The 17,374-nt window shown below is 57.0% G+C and overlaps 1 protein-coding gene across 1 annotated transcript in view; it reads left to right on the forward strand.

Moving 5' to 3' along the window:
• The first annotated feature begins 503 nt into the window (after positions 1–503).
• The window catches only part of LOC119111129 (phosphatidylinositol 4-kinase alpha-like), a 48,203-nt gene continuing 31,332 nt past the window's right edge, over positions 504–17,374 (forward strand). Inside the window, 13 exon segments of the mRNA XM_037234958.1 lie at positions 504–626; positions 1,195–1,304; positions 3,158–3,371; positions 3,724–3,903; positions 4,465–4,738; positions 5,106–5,265; positions 6,087–6,264; positions 7,650–7,859; positions 9,199–9,299; positions 9,602–9,758; positions 10,632–10,818; positions 11,347–11,533; positions 11,961–12,070. Of these exon segments, the coding sequence (XP_037090853.1) occupies positions 617–626; positions 1,195–1,304; positions 3,158–3,371; positions 3,724–3,903; positions 4,465–4,738; positions 5,106–5,265; positions 6,087–6,264; positions 7,650–7,859; positions 9,199–9,299; positions 9,602–9,758; positions 10,632–10,818; positions 11,347–11,533; positions 11,961–12,070 (2,078 nt within the window). The 5' untranslated portion in view covers positions 504–616.

The following is a 17,374-nucleotide window of genomic DNA, read 5'->3' on the forward strand; positions in this document are numbered from 1 at the left end:
AAATGGGCCCCCACGTCCAGACCGATACGGAGCGGACTGTCCGGTACTAGTGGTGTCTTACCGACATAGAGGCCGTCATCGGCTCAGGATGCCCCAGTCAGCGCAAAGGACCTCTGGCTGTCATTGGGGGAAGGGGGGGGGGGGGTCTGGCCTGCCGGACCGCGACCTCTATTACTACCTTCGGCCATCTCTTCGGGTCCTTCGGGCCCTCAAAGACCGTAATCGTCGGTCCTATGGGGCCTTTTGAGCCCCTCGTGAACTAAGGGGAGCACGCGCCTGTTGTGCCCCTCCCCCTGCCTGCACCACTTAAAGTACATAATGTGAGGTTTCCTCTCGTCACGTCAACAAATCTCAGGAGCTTATTTTAGCAGAACTATTAGCAGAGCTTGTTAACACTTTATTTATCCTCCCCGCCCCGGATATCCAGATAACTTCAAAACGCCGCGGCAGCGACAAAAGTGGTGAATTCTATTCGTGTTTTGTTTGGGGCGTTCTACGTAATCCGTACATGATCGACCGAGAGGCGGCATATGTCCATAGTTGGAGTTATCGTGAACAGTGGAAGTAGTGCTAATTAAAAGTGTTACAAAATGCTGCGAGCATAATATCGCCAACCATGAACTACGGTACTGTGAAGCATTGAGTTTTGAAGTAAACTAGCTCAGTCATACGCATCAAGTCGTCATTTCAGGCGGGATTATGCTGGAGTGAAACTCTAATTTCTTTTGCATTGCTTCCGACCACAGACGAGTTGTACTAATTTAGATGCTTCTAAAATGCTGGAAATAATGGCATGCATAGTTTGAGTAGCAAAAATGTATTTGTGGGTCATATTTTTCGTCACTATGATTTTAGAATTATTGTGCTACCATACATGGCCACTTACAAACTGTGTACAAACCCAAACCTTGCAATGTATTGATTTTCTTGCCTTTCAACTTCTAATATTAACTCCATCATTGATCAAGCTAGTTTGCAGCTTTTTTCCAAACAAAATTGATAAGGCTTGTGCTTAATGTCAATCACATTTCTTGCCAAGCTTCAGTTATCACTTAGGCTTACACCAGTGCTGTGCTTTCACACCTGGCTTTTACATCCTATGAGGTAGCACAAGGGAAATATGACTGCATTCTGGTGTTGTCAATCTTGTTTGTTAAATAAGTTTTGTGCAATTAGTTTGTCATTGTATTACAGGTCCAGCTGCAATGGCAAACACCGTAGATGGAGAGCGGAACTTCTTTGCGAAGGCCACACAACACTTGGCCAGGGCACTAGCAGGGCAGAAGAATGCTAAGATGGATAAGGTATGGAGTGAATGATTTGATTTGTAGGATGTGTAGACTGGGAGAGGTCATGCAGGAAGTTATGGAGTTGGCTGCATGCCATCTGAAAGAACAGCATGCATGCTTCAATGTCCAGCTCAAAGAACAACATGCATGCTTCACAGCTTTTAGCATGGATGCATACATTATATTTACCAGACTCCCAAATAGTGGTGTTTATAGTGGGCCATGTAGTGGCCTAGTGCACTATGACACCAGAACGGTGTGTCATGCCATTCAGGTTTTACTTCTAGTCTCCCAGTACAGCAGAGTATGATGACAGGTCCAGACTACTGGCAGAGAAGTCCACAGTGGCATGGAGCTTGTCTCTGTATGGATCCTGCTGCAGCAAGAACCCTTTCAGGTGCACTACGAGGATGTACGGGAACCTGTAAATCATGGAGTTCTTGGAGCACTGGTGCTTGATGCCTCTGGCACATGGAGCATGATGGCTTTTTTTCTCTGTCAAGCACATTTTCCTTGGTAAAAAGGTTCAAGCAGTCCTGCAATTGTACCTGGCCCGTTATGCACGGGATTGGCAGGCTCAGGTCTCAGACCAGGTCAAATGTCACGGATGCATGGCCGCACACCATGTTTCGCAACGCGGACTTGAGCTGTCCGATAAGCAGGCCAACTAACTTTTGTTTTTGAGTTTTTCATGGACCGGAAGCGTTTCCAGGCCTCAAGCAGTTTCTGGCTAGCGCTGAGGCTGTCATCGATGAGGGCGGTTGTGGCTTGGGTTGGTTGTTGACTCGATTTACGTCTTCGTACAAACCCTCCAGCAGGTATCTGGGGAACTCTCGTGCGTCCTGTCGCTGATGGCTTAGAATCGGGCCGTGAACTACTGTAACTGTATCTTCAACAAAGAGGTGGTCAGCACCTGGCCGCTATCATCTGAGGTCTTCCATAGGCCCCACATTAGCATGGCAAATACCCTTATGAGAGCATCCTTCATGGTGAAGCTGGTCGTGTTGATGTCTCGAGCACTCGCTTCGTAGAATGTAGTCACGCAGGGCGCGGGTGTTGCTTAGGCATTGCAACACCGCATTCATGAAGCACATAGTGCTGATACTCCGGAATTCCGTGAAGCCGAACGCCCGTGTCACGGTCCGCGCCCTACCGCCTTCTTCTCCCGAGCTTATGATCCCCGGGCAGCTGGACGGGGAGGCGGCCGGCCTGGGCAGGTGACCGGGCAGAGCTGCCCCCGGTTCCACCGTTCAGCACGCGCCCGCTCGGCTTGTTGCTTTCCCTTCCGCTCGTTCCAGGTGCTTCTCAGTGGCTCAGTCAAACGAATGCGTGAGCGGAGTAGCGCTGGTATGATTGCTGTAGTTTGTGTGCTTACCAGCTCATAACTGATGCTTTTTGTCCATTTCTTCTCAACAATTGTTATTCAAATGTCATGCACTGTCATGCCATGTACACAGCCATATTGGCATGCTCCAGACATGACACGTTGGCGCATAATTGCTCTGCACGTGGGGATTGAGTAGCCATACGATGGCCATGTCTGTCAGTGCAAAGCTCCTTTGTAGAGATTAAGCAAAGAGTGAAACACCTGGGCCTTGTATGCTCTGTGCCTTGCAGTAGTGATTGGCCAGGCATTTAAAGGTGGCATGTGTATGCTCTTCCTTGTTATAGTTGCTGACCAGACAGTGGCACAGCCCAGGCATGCTTGTGCATGCTGTGCTGTGCCCTGCGGTAATGACTGACCAGACAGTGGCAAAGACCAAGTCTGCTCGTGTCCACTATGTCGTGCTGCGGCGACGAACTTAGCAGCGACACAGCCAGGGCCATCCTCTGCACTCTGTGACATGTCGGTGTACCTTGCTGGTCAGGTGGCGCGCCTCATCAGCCTGCTGCCGACGGTGCCGGCCGAGGGCCCGTTCCAAGTGGGCCGACGCGGCCAGGAGGCCGTCTGGGCGCTGGCCATCTTCCTGCTTGAGTCGCGCCTGCAGCACCTGGACGTCATCTTGCCGCGCCTGCTCGAGCTGCTCAGCGCCCTGCCGCGTGCCACGCGCTTCGAGGACTTCCGCATCCACCTCTCTGACCGTGAGCACCGGGTTCACCGCGTCACTGCCATTACACAAGGTCACCGTCACGGCTGTGTGTGAGGTTTATAAAGGTCATATTACAACGGCTCGCGTGGGTTTATAGCAGACACTGTGTATTTCTCCTTTGCTGCTCCATATGACTGAAATAAGCTGTCTCTGAGCAGAAGTTATGCTGCCTTGTCTTGTGAGTGCAACTCAAGAATATAAGGCACAGTGGCTCTGAACCATTCACAAACTGTGTGCTCATCTCGGATGCTAGTCTTGAAATTGGTATCATTCCATGGATCAGTGGTCCCACCGAATGCCGTCGTTGCGTCGTGGCTGACGGCCGGCGTCGCGTGCACCGCCAGGGCACCCTTCCAGCGAGCGGTTCGCGTTCTGCCTGGCCACGGCGCTGTCGGACGTGGCGGCGCAGCGGCCCGACAAGCGCTCGGCCATCCTGGCCGCCCAGGTGCGCGTGTTCGCCGACTTGGTGGGCGCGGTGCGCGCGCGCCGCGACAGCCCCGACATCGGCCCCATGTCCGCCAGAGGTGAGCAGATGTCGCCTGCGGTAGTACGGAACACGCGAGGGAACCTAACCTAACCTTACCCATCCCAAGCCAACCTTACGTAACCTTACGCCCTAAACTAACTTAGCCCAGCCTAGCCCAGCCTAGCCTAGCCTAGCCTAGCCTAACTTAACTTAACTTAACTTAACTTAACTTAACTTAACTTAACTTAACTTAAGCTAACCTAACCTAACCTGCCCTAACCTAGCATGTGGTGTGAGTAATGTGGGATGGCATTAGCATCAAACCAAATCGAGCCAAAGAGGACCTTTCGCCTCCACGGTCTACGCAAGAAAACTATAACCGAAACGCTAGGGGGCTGGCGAGAATACCATTTGATCTCGCCCACGCCCACGGGGTGTTTTAACGGTGACCTATTTCCACCGGCTCTCCACGACTCCCGTCCCCTCCCCCCCCCCCCCCCCAAGTGCTACAGTTGTACCGCTGAACTAGTAGCGAGTGTAGCACGTCTGGACTGCTTGCGCGTCGCCGCCACAACGTCCCATTGCCGTCTGTTACGGCGCCAACTGCGTGTGTCCTCAGTGCAGCTGTGCGCGACGACGGTGCCGCTGCTGATCGGCCTGGCGCGCGCCATCGGCCGCTCGTCGGTGCAGGAGCCGCCGCTCTTCTTGCGTATCTTCCCGCGCCCGGTGCCGCCGCCGGCAGCGCCGGCGCCGCCGCCCGTCGACAGCCGGCCGGCCAAGCGCTCCTTCAGCAACTTCCGCTCCATCATCCCACGTTCCATGAGCAGCAACTTCCCGTCGGGCACCGACCTCAGCGTGGTGGACACGTCGCGCCCGTCGGGACGCGACCCCCGGTGAGGGCGGGGCTCGGCTCAGGGAGGCCGCTCGGCGGTCTGGCGGCGACGCTGCGCGTCGAGCCGGCTGCGGGCGTGATGTCCGAGAGCGGGCTGGCTTGGCTGTCGCTCAGGGCAGCGGCCGCTATAGATGTTGCAGTCGTCGACATGACGGTGCTTTTGTGACCACTTGGCCTACGCTGATGTCACCTTGTGAGGCGCACTTCCTGGCTCGTCCAGTACGTCAGATCACTGACCCGCCTGGCCACGACGTTTGACTGCCAGCATGTCCTGTCAGGGGACGACAGCCTCCGCTGACGGCTGATGCTGCTCTGTGTCTGTGAAGATGTGCGTGAGAGCTGGGCTGAGTGCTGCGCCTCCGCCGCAGTTCCCGGCCGCCGATGCTGGCCACACAACCGTCGGTGCCGCTGGACCCGCAGTACCAATACTTCTGCAAGTTCGGCTCCAGCTTTCAGCCGAGCCAGCCGGCCGTGGCCGGGCAGCGCGAGTGCAAGAACCCGCTCGTGTTCTCCGTGCAGCAGCTGGAGGTGCGGTCGGCCTCGTCCCTCCTGTCAGCGGGGCGGGACAGACGCTGCGTCGGACCTCGTCCGACATCGCTTTATTAAGCTATCGCACGGGCCGCCCCTCCTGTCAGCGGGGCCGGACATACACTGCGCCGGACCTTGTCCGACATAGCTTCATTGAGCTCTGTCGGTCGCTGCTAATTGAGCTCTGTCGGTCGCTGCTAAACCCTCTTAATCCGTACGCAAAGCCTCACTCACGGCTGTGGCTGTCGAGGACCTGGTTGTGGTCTTGTGGTCTGTGGTCTGCGGTCTGTGGCCCATCTGGCTTGCGGTTGCCCAAAACGCATGCGACCGCAGTGCGCGGTTTTCTGCTGCGCTTTTTTGAACAAATGGCTTTGAGGAGGGTTGCTTCATGCTCCCGCAAATTGTGTGTTCCAAACCATTAGACAAGGGTAACCAACCGTGATTACAGGCAGCCCGGAAAAGTCGTTAGTGTACTTGAGACTATTATATGCATGGTCCTTGCTATAAGTGGCATTTGGCATAAGTGGAAAGCGTGTCTCTAGTGACCCACTTAAATGGTTAAGCCCGCAATGTCAGTATAGTAGCACGACGCAGGTTGTGACAGCGGTAGTGCAAGCGGAATTCCGGACCCTAAAGATGGCAGTTACGTTTAGCACTGACTGTGAGACACCGAAGAGCCGCCATGACCAGGGTGATTGATTGTCTTGAGGTGGTGACATGGCTCGCTGGAGCTCGTTGTCTTCCTCCTGTCCTCACTGGCTTGTGACAAGCGCTCTTTGTTTGTTACGGGCTCGCTAGAGCCGGATATGTTCCCTCCACAGGAAGTGCTCAGCCTGGCCAAGTACCTGCTGGTGAAGGACGTGCTGACCTTCCTAGATGACCAAGCGACCGACGTCTTCTCGTCGGAGCCGAACGCCATTTTCCCCTACCAGACGTTCAACGAGATCCTGAACCTGACGATCGCCGCCCTGTTGAGGGAGCTGCTGCAGCATCAGACGGGTGAGGCGTCGCCGGCAGCCGCTCCCGCCCCGTGCCGACCGGCCGACCGGCTGACCGGCCCCGCTTCGTCCCGGCCGGCCGACCGGCCCCGGCCCCGGCCCCGGCCCCGGCCCCGGCCCCGGCCCCGGCCCCGGCCCCGGCCCCGGCCCCGGCCCCGGCCCCGGCCCCGGCCCCGGCCCCGGCCCCGGCCCCGGCCCCGGCCCCGGCCCCGGCCCCGGCCCCGGCCCCGGCCCCAACCCCGGCCCCAGCCCGTCCGGACCGACCCCGGTCTGTCCTCACTCCGACCGGCAAAGAGGCGTTGGGTCATGTTTTGTGTTCACATCTCTATTATAAAGCCAGATGGAAGACAATTTGGATGTACAGGTTTGTTTAACAGATTTGCTTGCCCCATGCAATGGTTAGCCCTCCGAAGAGGGGAGGAACAAGCAATGAACCTTTGCTACGGCAGCTTTTTCAGGATTATGCATGGTTTTGTAAAGATAAGATGCCTCAGCGGTATTTTGCAGGCACGCCGAGCACAATCGTCCCGAAGGTTCGCTGACGAACGTGGCACTGTCCGCGTGCACGTCAAAAGCTGTGTTAAGCGGAAGCCCTGAACTCATCATCACTCGAGCGAACGTGTCCTGCAACTGAATGTATGCAAGACAAAAACAAAGGGCGTACTTTTTTACTTCTTTCCATAATGCTTTGTTTCGAGAGTGGTCGTGGCGGTGAGAAGAGGGAGGTCTCGTTTAGCGGTATGGTTAGAAAAGCCATACTTACCGGCAAGTCGACTTACTTGTTCCTTTGTCATCGGCTTCGGATGTTAAGTTGGACTGCCTGTGAGAAGTTCAATAGGGGTGGTTCACAGCCGGGTCCTAAAGCATGTAATTGTCAAGGTCGAGGGGGGGGGGGGCCTGTCGCCGGACTCTGCGGCTCCTGTGTCCGTACAGACAATTAGTCAGGTCATGCGATAGGTTTGAAGACGTGCTCGGCTGCTTGTGCTTGTTACATTGTGATTTCACCGTTTCGATTTTAACCTGTAATCTGCCTGCGTGGCGGTAAAATGATACTCACTTCGAGCTTATGTCTGCCACGTTTCATTGTTGCTAACTCTGATTAGTTCTTGTGATTTTGTTTTTCGTTCACGATCCGCCGTTTAATTATGAGATATAGAACTGGCCTGGTTTCAAACGATGCTCTGTTGATGGTTCGTGTTCTAACGGTTTTTTTCTGTCGTAATTTGAGCTGACATTTGTTTCTGAAAGGTGGCATGCTCCACGCAAATTGCCATACCTCAGACGAGCGAAGTAGCTGCTTCAGAAAAGTGAGGCCGTTCGTCGACACAGTTACATCTGTCTGACCGCCTTGTGTCACACGCGCGCGTCGGTGTACCTGTGTTTCAGACCTGCCGGCGCCGTTCACCCGCGACGTGCAGGAGTTCATCAAGGGCCTGTTCCTGTCGGGCCAGACGGAGCTGCAGAGCCGGCAGCAGGACGAGGCCGAGGCCGCCGACCGTCGACACAACTTCCAGGCCGTCAACAAGTACAAGCTCAACGTCCAGGCGAACGCCGCCTGCGTCGAGCTGCTGGTCTGGGCCGTCAAGGACGAGGCTGGTACGCCGCCCCGACTCTGCGTCCAGAGTGACCTTCGTCAGGCGACCCCCCCCCCCCCTAGAGTTGCACACTCCCCGGGGCGTTCCCTTTTTCAAAGCGCCGATCCGCGGCCTCTGTGACGCTTTTCTCCATGACCCTCCACCCCACAAGGCTCCATTCATCAAGAAGCTGTCTCCCCAGGGATCACTTTGCTAGTTGGTTTTCTCAGTAGGGCGCTGTGCTTGAGCACCCCTCTTTCAGGGCATCGCTGTGCAGGTGGACCTTTCACGGGTAGATCTGCTCCAGAGTAGCTCTCTGGGGATAGGGCCTTCTCAGGGTACCCAGTCCGTGGGTACCGGTCTCGGAGCGCTCCTTCTCCCAGTGCGTGCCTCTCCCATGACGTCTCCCCCAAGACGCCCCTGGCACTCCTCTGCGGGGCGCCCGTCTCCCAGGATGGCCCTCTCCCTGGACGTCGCTCTTCCAAGACTCCCCTCTCCAAAGAAGGCCTTCTCTCAGGATGCCACTCTCCCATGGCGTCTTTCTTCCATGATGCTCCTCTCCCACAACGCCCCTCTCCCAGGATGTTACTCTCCCATGACGCCCATCTCCCAGGACGCCACTACCAGGACGCCCCTGACACCCCTCTCCCAGGGCCACTCCTCTTCCGGTAGGTCCCTCCCCAGGTCGCCCTCTCTCAAGGCGCCCCCTGCATTGCTCGCGGGCCGAGACCCGGCCGCGTGCCATGGTGTGCCGATGTGCCTCATGGCCGTGCGAACTCGTCTGCTGGTGGACACAGTCTGCAGTGTATTTCGCGCAATCTCGGAACGGATCCGGCCGCACCTACACCTGCTTAAGATAGGGCCCAGGGAAAATGACCAGGTGACAACGCTCGGGGAGAGTACCTAGCGATAGGGCTTATTGAATTAATGATGCATGCGTACTTTCTAGGTTTAATTTGCGGGGGTTGGGTGGTCATGCTGGGTTAGAAATGTCTTATATGCATCATTAATGTGTTAAGATATTGTCCACGCGAGGTGTTTCGATGGTTGCAATCCAGCAACGATGTTAGGATTTAGCTACCGTAAGACAACAGGATTGCTGTCAGGATGACACCCAGGGTCATTTCTAAGGCATTTGTGCTCTTCCCCCCTTCAATTCAGTGGTGCTAGTGAACATCAGTCAGAAATGTAAATAGTATCATAAGCATTGTCCTTGGATCATTTTTGTGCTTGCGTACAGCGTTGGAGAATCCCCGTGGGTGATGAGATCCCCCTTCCAGCCCTTATGAAGGTGAGCTTCTTGCCAGATGGGGGGATACACCTGCAGTGCCGGTATTAATATACGGCTCTGGCCCTGCCAGGGGCGGACAGCTTGTGCAGCCGGCTGACGGAGAAGCTGACCTCGGGTCACGGCCACCGGATGGTGCTGGCCCACATGCCGCTGCTGCTGGTCTGTCTGCAGGTGGGTCTCGGCACTCGACTAACGGGCTCGCAGTCTCCGGCACCCCTGTACCCCTAAATCGGGGCATTCTCGCTGTCCTGCCAGCGACAAGGCCTAGATTTATTTGATCTCATAAACAGAGATCAAGTCCCAGGCTTAGAACAGATGAGTGAATGGTGGGGGACACCAGTCGGGGGAGGGGGAGCGGGCGGGTAGCAGGAGCCCAGATTTGCCTTCTGTTTGTCGCGTTTAGGCTCTCGCTGGTACCTTGTCGTTGGTGTCGGCTGCGTCTCCGCTAACGTTGAGCCCGTCACTCCGCCCAGGGCCTCGGCGAGCTGGCGCAGCGGTTCCCAGCGATCGCCTCCAGCTGTATCCGCTGCCTGCGAGACTTCCTGGTGCTGCCGTCGCCGATCCTGACCCGGCTGCATCGGCAGCAGAGTGACGTCATCACGCCATCGGGCCAGAGCATCACGCTGACAGGTGGGACCTCAGGACTGGGGGCGTCACTGGCCCGGCGGGTGGGACCCCAGACCCGGGAGTATCGCTGGCCCGGCGGGTGGGACCCCGGAGCTGAGGGCGTCACTGGCCCCTCGGGTCGGGCCCCAAAGCCGGGAGCGTCACTGGCCCGGCGAGTGAAACCCCAGAGCCGGGGGCGTCACTCGCCCCTAACGTTTGGGATGCCGGAGCCGGGGGCGCCACTCGCCCGGCATGAGACGCTGCGTGCAGCCAGACCAGCATACCGGCGTGCGATGCTCGCCACCCCACAGAACCAGAGCCTCGTGCTGGCAAGCGGGACTTTGCACCGTGTGGAGTCTGAACACCACGCGGCAAGTCGGGACCCCGGGCCGGGATGGAAATCGGCGCCGAAGCAATTGCAGCATCCTTGCTGGTGCCGATATCCACTTAAAGTTGTAGGGTGCTTGCAGCGAACAATACTTATCAGCGGTGAAAATCCACACTCTTGACACGCGTATGGTTTTGCTAGGAAGATTAGGCCTATTGCTCAATAGATGAGGTATCAGCCATCAGGCATCTTCAAGTGTCAGGTATCATTTTGGTATCCCTTTTTTCCGCGCCACCTTTTTATAAGATAAAGAAGGCTAAAGCTGCACTACAAACAGTGGATGCAGCAGTGGTAAGTGTGGTTCCGTGCATTATAAGCCAGAACGAACTGAGTTTTTTTAGCTCTTTCTGAATTAGTTACTTAGTTGTTAAGGTTAAAGGACGCTTCAGCTGCCTTGGTTATTTGCGCCCTCGCTTTCTGAATACTGGCATCACTTTCCATCTAGCTAAAAGCCGATTTCAGGCCTGTCCTGGGCCGGCCTCTGACCACCCCCTGCCCGGTGCCGTCAGTGACGGACACGACGGCGGCGGCACGGGCCGGCCGCAGCTCCGACTCTGCCCTGGGGCAGCTGCGAGACGCCGCCATCGAGAACCTCTGCGTGGCGCTGAAGGCGGGCCACACGTACGACGAGGTCACCATCAAGGCGTTCGTGGCGTCCGTCTCTAACCGGCTCTTCACCGCCACGCACCGCACGAAGTAGGTTGGGTGGCGCCCGGAGCCGGGAGGGGGGGGGGGGGGGGGCGTGCTGGCCCGGTGTGGACACGTGAGCCAGAGGCTCGGCGGCCCAGGTCTCACTGGTGTTGCGGTATATCACGGACACTGTACGTCGGCGTTGTGGTTTAATCGTGCATTGGCTCGTTTTAATTGTTGTCATGATGCCCTGCTCGTTTCGGCTACGCGTGCGGGTCATCGGCCGCGTTGTGTTTCAGTTGGTTTTACTGCCATCTGGTCCTCTGCCTCTGTATCCGTCTTTCACTCAGCGTTGGTAGGGGATGATTCCTAACGTTCGACCCCCCCCCCCCCCCCGGACACACTCCGCCATTTCCTTCATGCCAGCTTTAGAATCCTGCCTCCGAGTTCTGGATTCCCTTTTCGTCATCTTTCACATCACCTTTCTTTAACTTTATCCGTTCTTCGTTGCCTTTTTGTTCCCGTCTGCATCCCATCGTTGCTGTCTGCCGTTTCCGATCACTGACCCGGTTCACCGGCCGCGTACCGTTTCAGCGACTACAACCTGATCACGTACAACCTGATCATGGCGCTGGGCCATGTGGCTGTGGCGCTCAAGGACACGCCTGACACCACCTACTCGATCCTGCAGTTCTTCATGCAGATCTTCTGCCGCCGACCCAGTGAGGTGGACGTGCTGATCGTCGACCAGATGGGCTGCATGGTGCTCGCTCGGAGCGAGGTGAGACGTGCTGGCCTCGGTGGAGGCGTGGGGGAGGGGAGGGGAGGGGGTGCACCAAGCCCACAGGCTGGGTCGCAACTGACCAGTCTGTGAATAGTACGCACTCGTCTCGTCTTTCCGTGGTGTATCATAGCTCCGTCGTTTGTCCCAATACCACACAATTGGGACACTGTCGTCGCTTCTTCAGAATCCATAGCGATTTTGTTGGTCATAGTTGTATTGCAATTTGAAATTGACGATCGATAGCAGGGGATTTGTTGTCCTATCACGTGACCGCGTGTTGCGATCAATTATCTGAAGAATGCCTGTGTTCTCAGCCGCGCGTCTATGGAGGAATGGCGAAGATGTCTGGTTCGCCACCACATGACATCTGTCAAACGACCCGGTGCCGCTTCTGGCTTTTGACGGCTGTGGGTCGTATTTTCAGCCGCGTGTGTACGAAGAGGTGATGAAGGTGTTCACCTTGATCACGGTGGAGTCGAGCAGCACAGCGTATTCAGATCAGTCAACCGGCGATGACCGCGGCAAAGACTACAGGTTAGACGCTGACACCCGCCAAGGTCAGACGCTGACACCCACCATGGTCAAACACTGACACCGCCGAGATCGGATGCTGGCACCCGCCGAGGTCAGGCACTGACACCCGCCCAGGTCAGGACACTGACACCGCCGAGGTCAGATACTGACACCCCCGGAGGTCTGGCACTGACGCCCGCCGAAGTCAGGCACTGACACCCGCCGAGGTCAGGCGCTGACACCCGCCGAAGTCAGGGACTGACACCCGCCGAGGTCAGACGCTGACACCCACCAAGGTCAAACACTGACACCGCCGAGATCGGATGCTGACACCCGCCGGGGTCAAGCACTGACACCCGCCCAGGTCAGGCACTGACATCCGCCGAGGTCAGATACTGACACCCGCCCAGGTCAGACGCTGGCACCCGCCCAGGTCAGATACTGACGCCCCAGAGGTCAGACGCTGGCGCCCGCCGAGGTCAGACACTGACACCCGCCGAGGTCAGGCACTGACAGCCGCCGAGGCCGGGCACTGACACCCGCCCAGGTCAGACACTGACACCGCCGAGGTCGGGCACTGACCCCGCCTAGGTCAGATACTGAGGCCCCCAGAGGTCAGACGCTGACACCCTCCGAGGTCAAGCACTGACACCCGCCGAGGTCAGGCGCTGACACCCGCCGAAGTCAGGGACTGATACCTGCCGAGGTTAGACACTGACACCCACCGAGGTCAGGCCCTGACTCCAGTTCACGACTGCCATCAGACGCTGACACCAACCCAGATTTTAGCGAAAGTTTCGAGGAGGGACGAAAATCATGCTTCGGGTTTGTTGCAAGCGTAACTGAAAAATTATGTCGTGTTGTTTCCAGCATCAAGTTAAAGTTCTTGGAAACACTGACCATTGCAAAACAACTTTTCATCGTATGAAGTTTTACCTTCCGAGCCCTGGGCGAAAAGGTCGTAACGTTCAGATACTCGGCGAATGCATCCTTTACACTATGCATGCTGTTCTAACCGAAATATCCAGTTCTGTTTCCAATCCACCAGGTGCTTCGTCTTTTCAAGGCTCACGCGTCCATGCATGGACTTAGCTAATTTGCCCCCCCCCCCCCCCGCCGGCGCTGGAGTGGCGCGGGACACCCGGTGCTCAGATAGTGCACAGCTCGTCGCCCAGAAGTTCGACGCTCTTTAACGTGGCCTTCCGGGTGACGTCGACGAACGTGATGAGGAAGAAGAGCGTAGTCGGTGCTGCCTTGCTCGTGGTGGCCGTCCCACGGATTGTTGCTGATGACGTACGTCTGGTTGTCGGAAGTCGTCGTCACGGACGCCCACGTCTCCAAGTTGGCCAGAGGCTCGTCGAACTTGAGCGTCGCCTGGAACGATTCCACCGTCTTGGGGAACGTCAGGTGCACGTCCATGCTGAAGCCCAGGTCCCAGTGTTCGATGATCACCTCTGTGCAGCTGCGGATGCAGTCCGGGTCGCTGGGTCCGCCGCACTGTTTGGCGCCTCCGACGGCGGCGAGCAGCGCCAGCAGCGACAGGCAGCGGAGCATGGCGGACGGTGGCGCGGGACAGGGGTGTGGGGCGGCGCCCCCCCATCACCCGCTTATGTACGCGGCTGGCGCTGGGAGCGGCGGCGGCGGCCGTTCCACGCGACGCGCCGCGACTGCCTGAGACGGCGCCGGCTGGCGCGTCTGGCTGTGGACACATGGCAGCGGACACACAGATAGTGGACACGTTTGGAAATGAATCGCATTGAGTCCCAGTTGCAAGCTCTGCGTGATCACACGCGAGGCCGCGAGCCGCATGAGGTTTAGTTGCACTGTACTTTGGTACGATGTTTTTACTTAAGGTTGTAACATGAGCATCCCGACCCGCGCCAGTCGCCACGCTGTGTAGAAAATGATGTATCTGGAGCCATTTGTGACAGGTGCATTCAGTTTCCAGGGACAAAGAGCCCCAATCTTGACAGCTGTTTTCTGCGAATGGTTGATGCTTGGATGCGCACTGTCTGGGCGGGCAGCTTTTTTGCAACCTTGCAGTATCACTACGTTTTCATCGCCGCCGTTACACTGACCTAGAAAAGACCAAATTTTTTAATTGCGCGTGGAAGTCGTCCAAACGTCCAAAAAGTGTAGACTGTTTCGCGCTCTCGTACGGGTGCCGTGAATCCACCCGTTCTAGGATTTTTTAAGGGATTTGTTTCAGAGCGCAGCGATAAGAATAAGGAAAAACGTGAAACCAGCCTCGCAGCGTAGGCAGACAAGGGGTTGCAGCTCAAAACTGTCAGGTCCGTGGGGTGGGCAATCATTGACCGGAAAGTGGCCAATGCTACCTTTTCCGAAACAGAGCTGGAATACAAGACGCTATGGTCAGAACATTGAGAGGTTTGGTGGTGCAAACTTAACCGACGTACAGCCTTGTTTGTTATAGACAATAGCCGCCCAACATATTTGCGTTGTATTTTTGCAATACGTGTGCCACATTGGCAATTGCTGCAATCATGGCATGGCATCAGTGAGGAAATTGAGAGATGGCAAAAACCGAATTACAACGGATTGATGAAATGGTATCGGTCACGAAAATTGCAATGACTGATAGACTTAACAATGGATTAACGAAGGCTGTTGGTGTCGGTTATCAAAGGTGTCACCGTCTCGGCTTCGGCGCCATCTATCCATAACAGCTGGCGCCTTTCTCACGTGTTATGGTCTCGCTCGCCCCACGCCGCACCTTTCTGGTCGGTCTCATGACGCGGTGGTGAATCACGGCACTAATTGGGCTCCGGCCCGATGGTGAGGAGTCGCGGTGTGACGTCGGATCTGGCGTCACGGTCTGCGGTGTTTGTGCCGGTGCTGTGACGGCGTATACTCGGGCGTGTTACGGCGCTTACTACGAGGGTTCTCGGACCGGCCGTCCACTGTGTGTTCTGGGCGTCGGTGTTGTATTTGTACATGGCGTGGGTTCAAACCCAGGGTTAGCATCTGGTGCCTTTTCATCGACGGCGAGAGGGGTACGGAAGTTTCGTTTCCTGTGCCTTCGCACACTTTCGGCACCGAACGTCATCATTTGCTCATACCATCATCGCCCATACGCATGGAAGTAAAGCCATTGAAGCTGGCTCTGTGCCAACTCAGCTTCTAACGTGTCTTCAAGCGGCACACTTCGCTCGCCGCTGTCTCGCGATGACGTCACTAGTTCTAGTGGTCGGCTGGTGAGCTCTGGGAGTGCTTCACAGTTAACTTTACTGTTGAAACGGTGTATTTGGATTACTGTGCATTCTGTGCAGTGAGCAGCCTCCCGTCATGCTCTTTTCTCAGACGGTTAAGAGCGTTTTCGGCAGACGTTTCTTTGATCAATAGAGAAACTCGGTCAAAAACTCTGGTATCGCCTCTCGATCGCAGCGTTTTACACACATGTGGCGCATTTGCACCAATTTATGCCACATCAATGTGTTCGTCTCCTTGTATGGTTTATTTACACTCCTGTTCATTTAAACACGCGTACTGTGCTCCACGTTTCCCCCGCGAAGAGCATCGCTGGCGGACCGTGCCCAGCGCGGCCATCGAGTTTTATCTAATATGCAGCGGTATCCGGGTCCAGTGTGCATCAGCCGTAAGTCTGCTTCCACATTCGCTGCGATACAGCGTGCTGCTCCTTCGGCCCACCGTCCGCCTGCCGCGAGCGCCGCTGTCCGGCGAACGCTCGCGGCGCCGTGCTCGCCCGCTCCGAGCGTCGCCGCCGCCGCCGCTGCCGCTGCCGCTGCCGCTGCCGCCGCCGCCTCCGCCGCCGGATCACGGCATCACGCACTGCTCCTGGCCGTTCAGTTTGATGCTCTGCACCTGCGGCTCGTTCTTGCCCTCATAGTGGGCGTTGAAGCTGATCGTGAGCGTGTAGTTGGCGTTGTGGTGGCCGTCCCACGGGTTGTTGGACAGTGTGAACGTCATCTGGTCGGTACTCGTGCTGGGGCACGCCCAGGTCTGGAAGCTCTGCAGCGGGTGGTCGAACGCGACGTCCGCCTCCCACGTGTCGGCGGTGGTGGCGAAGTGCAGGTGCAAGTCGCCAGAGAAGCCCTGGTCCCAGTCGTTGACGCGCGAGAAGGCGCAGCTGCGCACGCAGAGCGGGTCGGCGGCAGTGCCGCACGTGTCGGCCGTGGCGCGGGCCGACGCCGCCGCCAGCAGGAGAACGGCGTACGCACGAACGGCACGCATGGCGCTCCACTGGCGCGCTGCGCTGTCCGCCGCCTTTTTGAAGACTGCGGCACGCACGCGCGTGAGAGGCGGCAGGTGGGGTGTGAGGCCGGCTCGGAACGGCCGCCAGATAGCGGCCGGTGGAGGTCACGGCGCGCCGCCGCAGGCCATCACCCGCTGACGCACGGGCGTGTCGGCCGAGCGCTGCGGCCACATCCGGTGGCGAGGTCCGTTTAAGTCCACGAAGGGCGTTTAAAAAAGCTTCCCATCAATGCGTAACTCCGACCTTCCACTCCCGTTTGCCGGCTAGTCAACTACCGTGCTGTTGATTGGCCCGGACACTGGAAGGATGACTATCGACCAGTTTTGCGCGTTTTATCTTCATGGTTTAGATTCCATGATCTCCCCGGTATTCAGTCACTTGCGGAGATATTGTGCCGTATGGTTCTCTTTTCGCTGCTCGTAAAGTTACGGAGCCGGATGGAGGTATCGTTATCAGCTGGCCACGCGTTGCCCGCCAATGTCCTGACCTCCCAGATTTGCTCCATGGTCGTCATTGGCCGTGATGTGTGCATCTGTGTTCTCCAACCGCTGGAACCATGATACGGACGCCGCAGACACCGATCTGCCCTGGTACCATCAGCCCCGTCTCTTAGCCGTTGGCGCGTGTGATGACCTGACCTCAACGTGTCTCCCAGCCACTCACCCGCGATATGACCTGAGCTCAGACACGTCTTCCAGCCACTCACACGTATGATGACCTGAGCCACTTTTTGTGTGATGACCTGACCCTAGATCTCTCTTAGGTTAGACGCATCTCCCAACCGTTCGCCCGTGTGATGAATGACCTCAGACGCGTCTCAGCCACTCTTTCGTGTGATGACCTGACCACATACATCTCCCAGCCACTCACCCGCGACATGACCTGAGCTCAGACACATATCCCAGCCACTCACACGTGTGGTGATCTCAGACGCGTCTCCCAGCCACTCTTCCGTGTGATGACCTGACCTTGGCGCGTCTCTCAACCGCTCGCGTGTGTGATGACCTGACCTCAGACACGTCTCTCAGCCACTCACCCGTGCGATGACCTCAGACGCGTCTCCCAGCCACTCACCCGTGTAATGGCCTGAC

This window comes from Pollicipes pollicipes, unplaced genomic scaffold (assembly GCF_011947565.3).
Source record: "Pollicipes pollicipes isolate AB1234 unplaced genomic scaffold, Ppol_2.1 Scaffold_7261;HRSCAF=8764_pilon_pilon_pilon, whole genome shotgun sequence".
Lineage (NCBI taxonomy): Eukaryota > Metazoa > Arthropoda > Thecostraca > Pollicipedomorpha > Pollicipedidae > Pollicipes > Pollicipes pollicipes.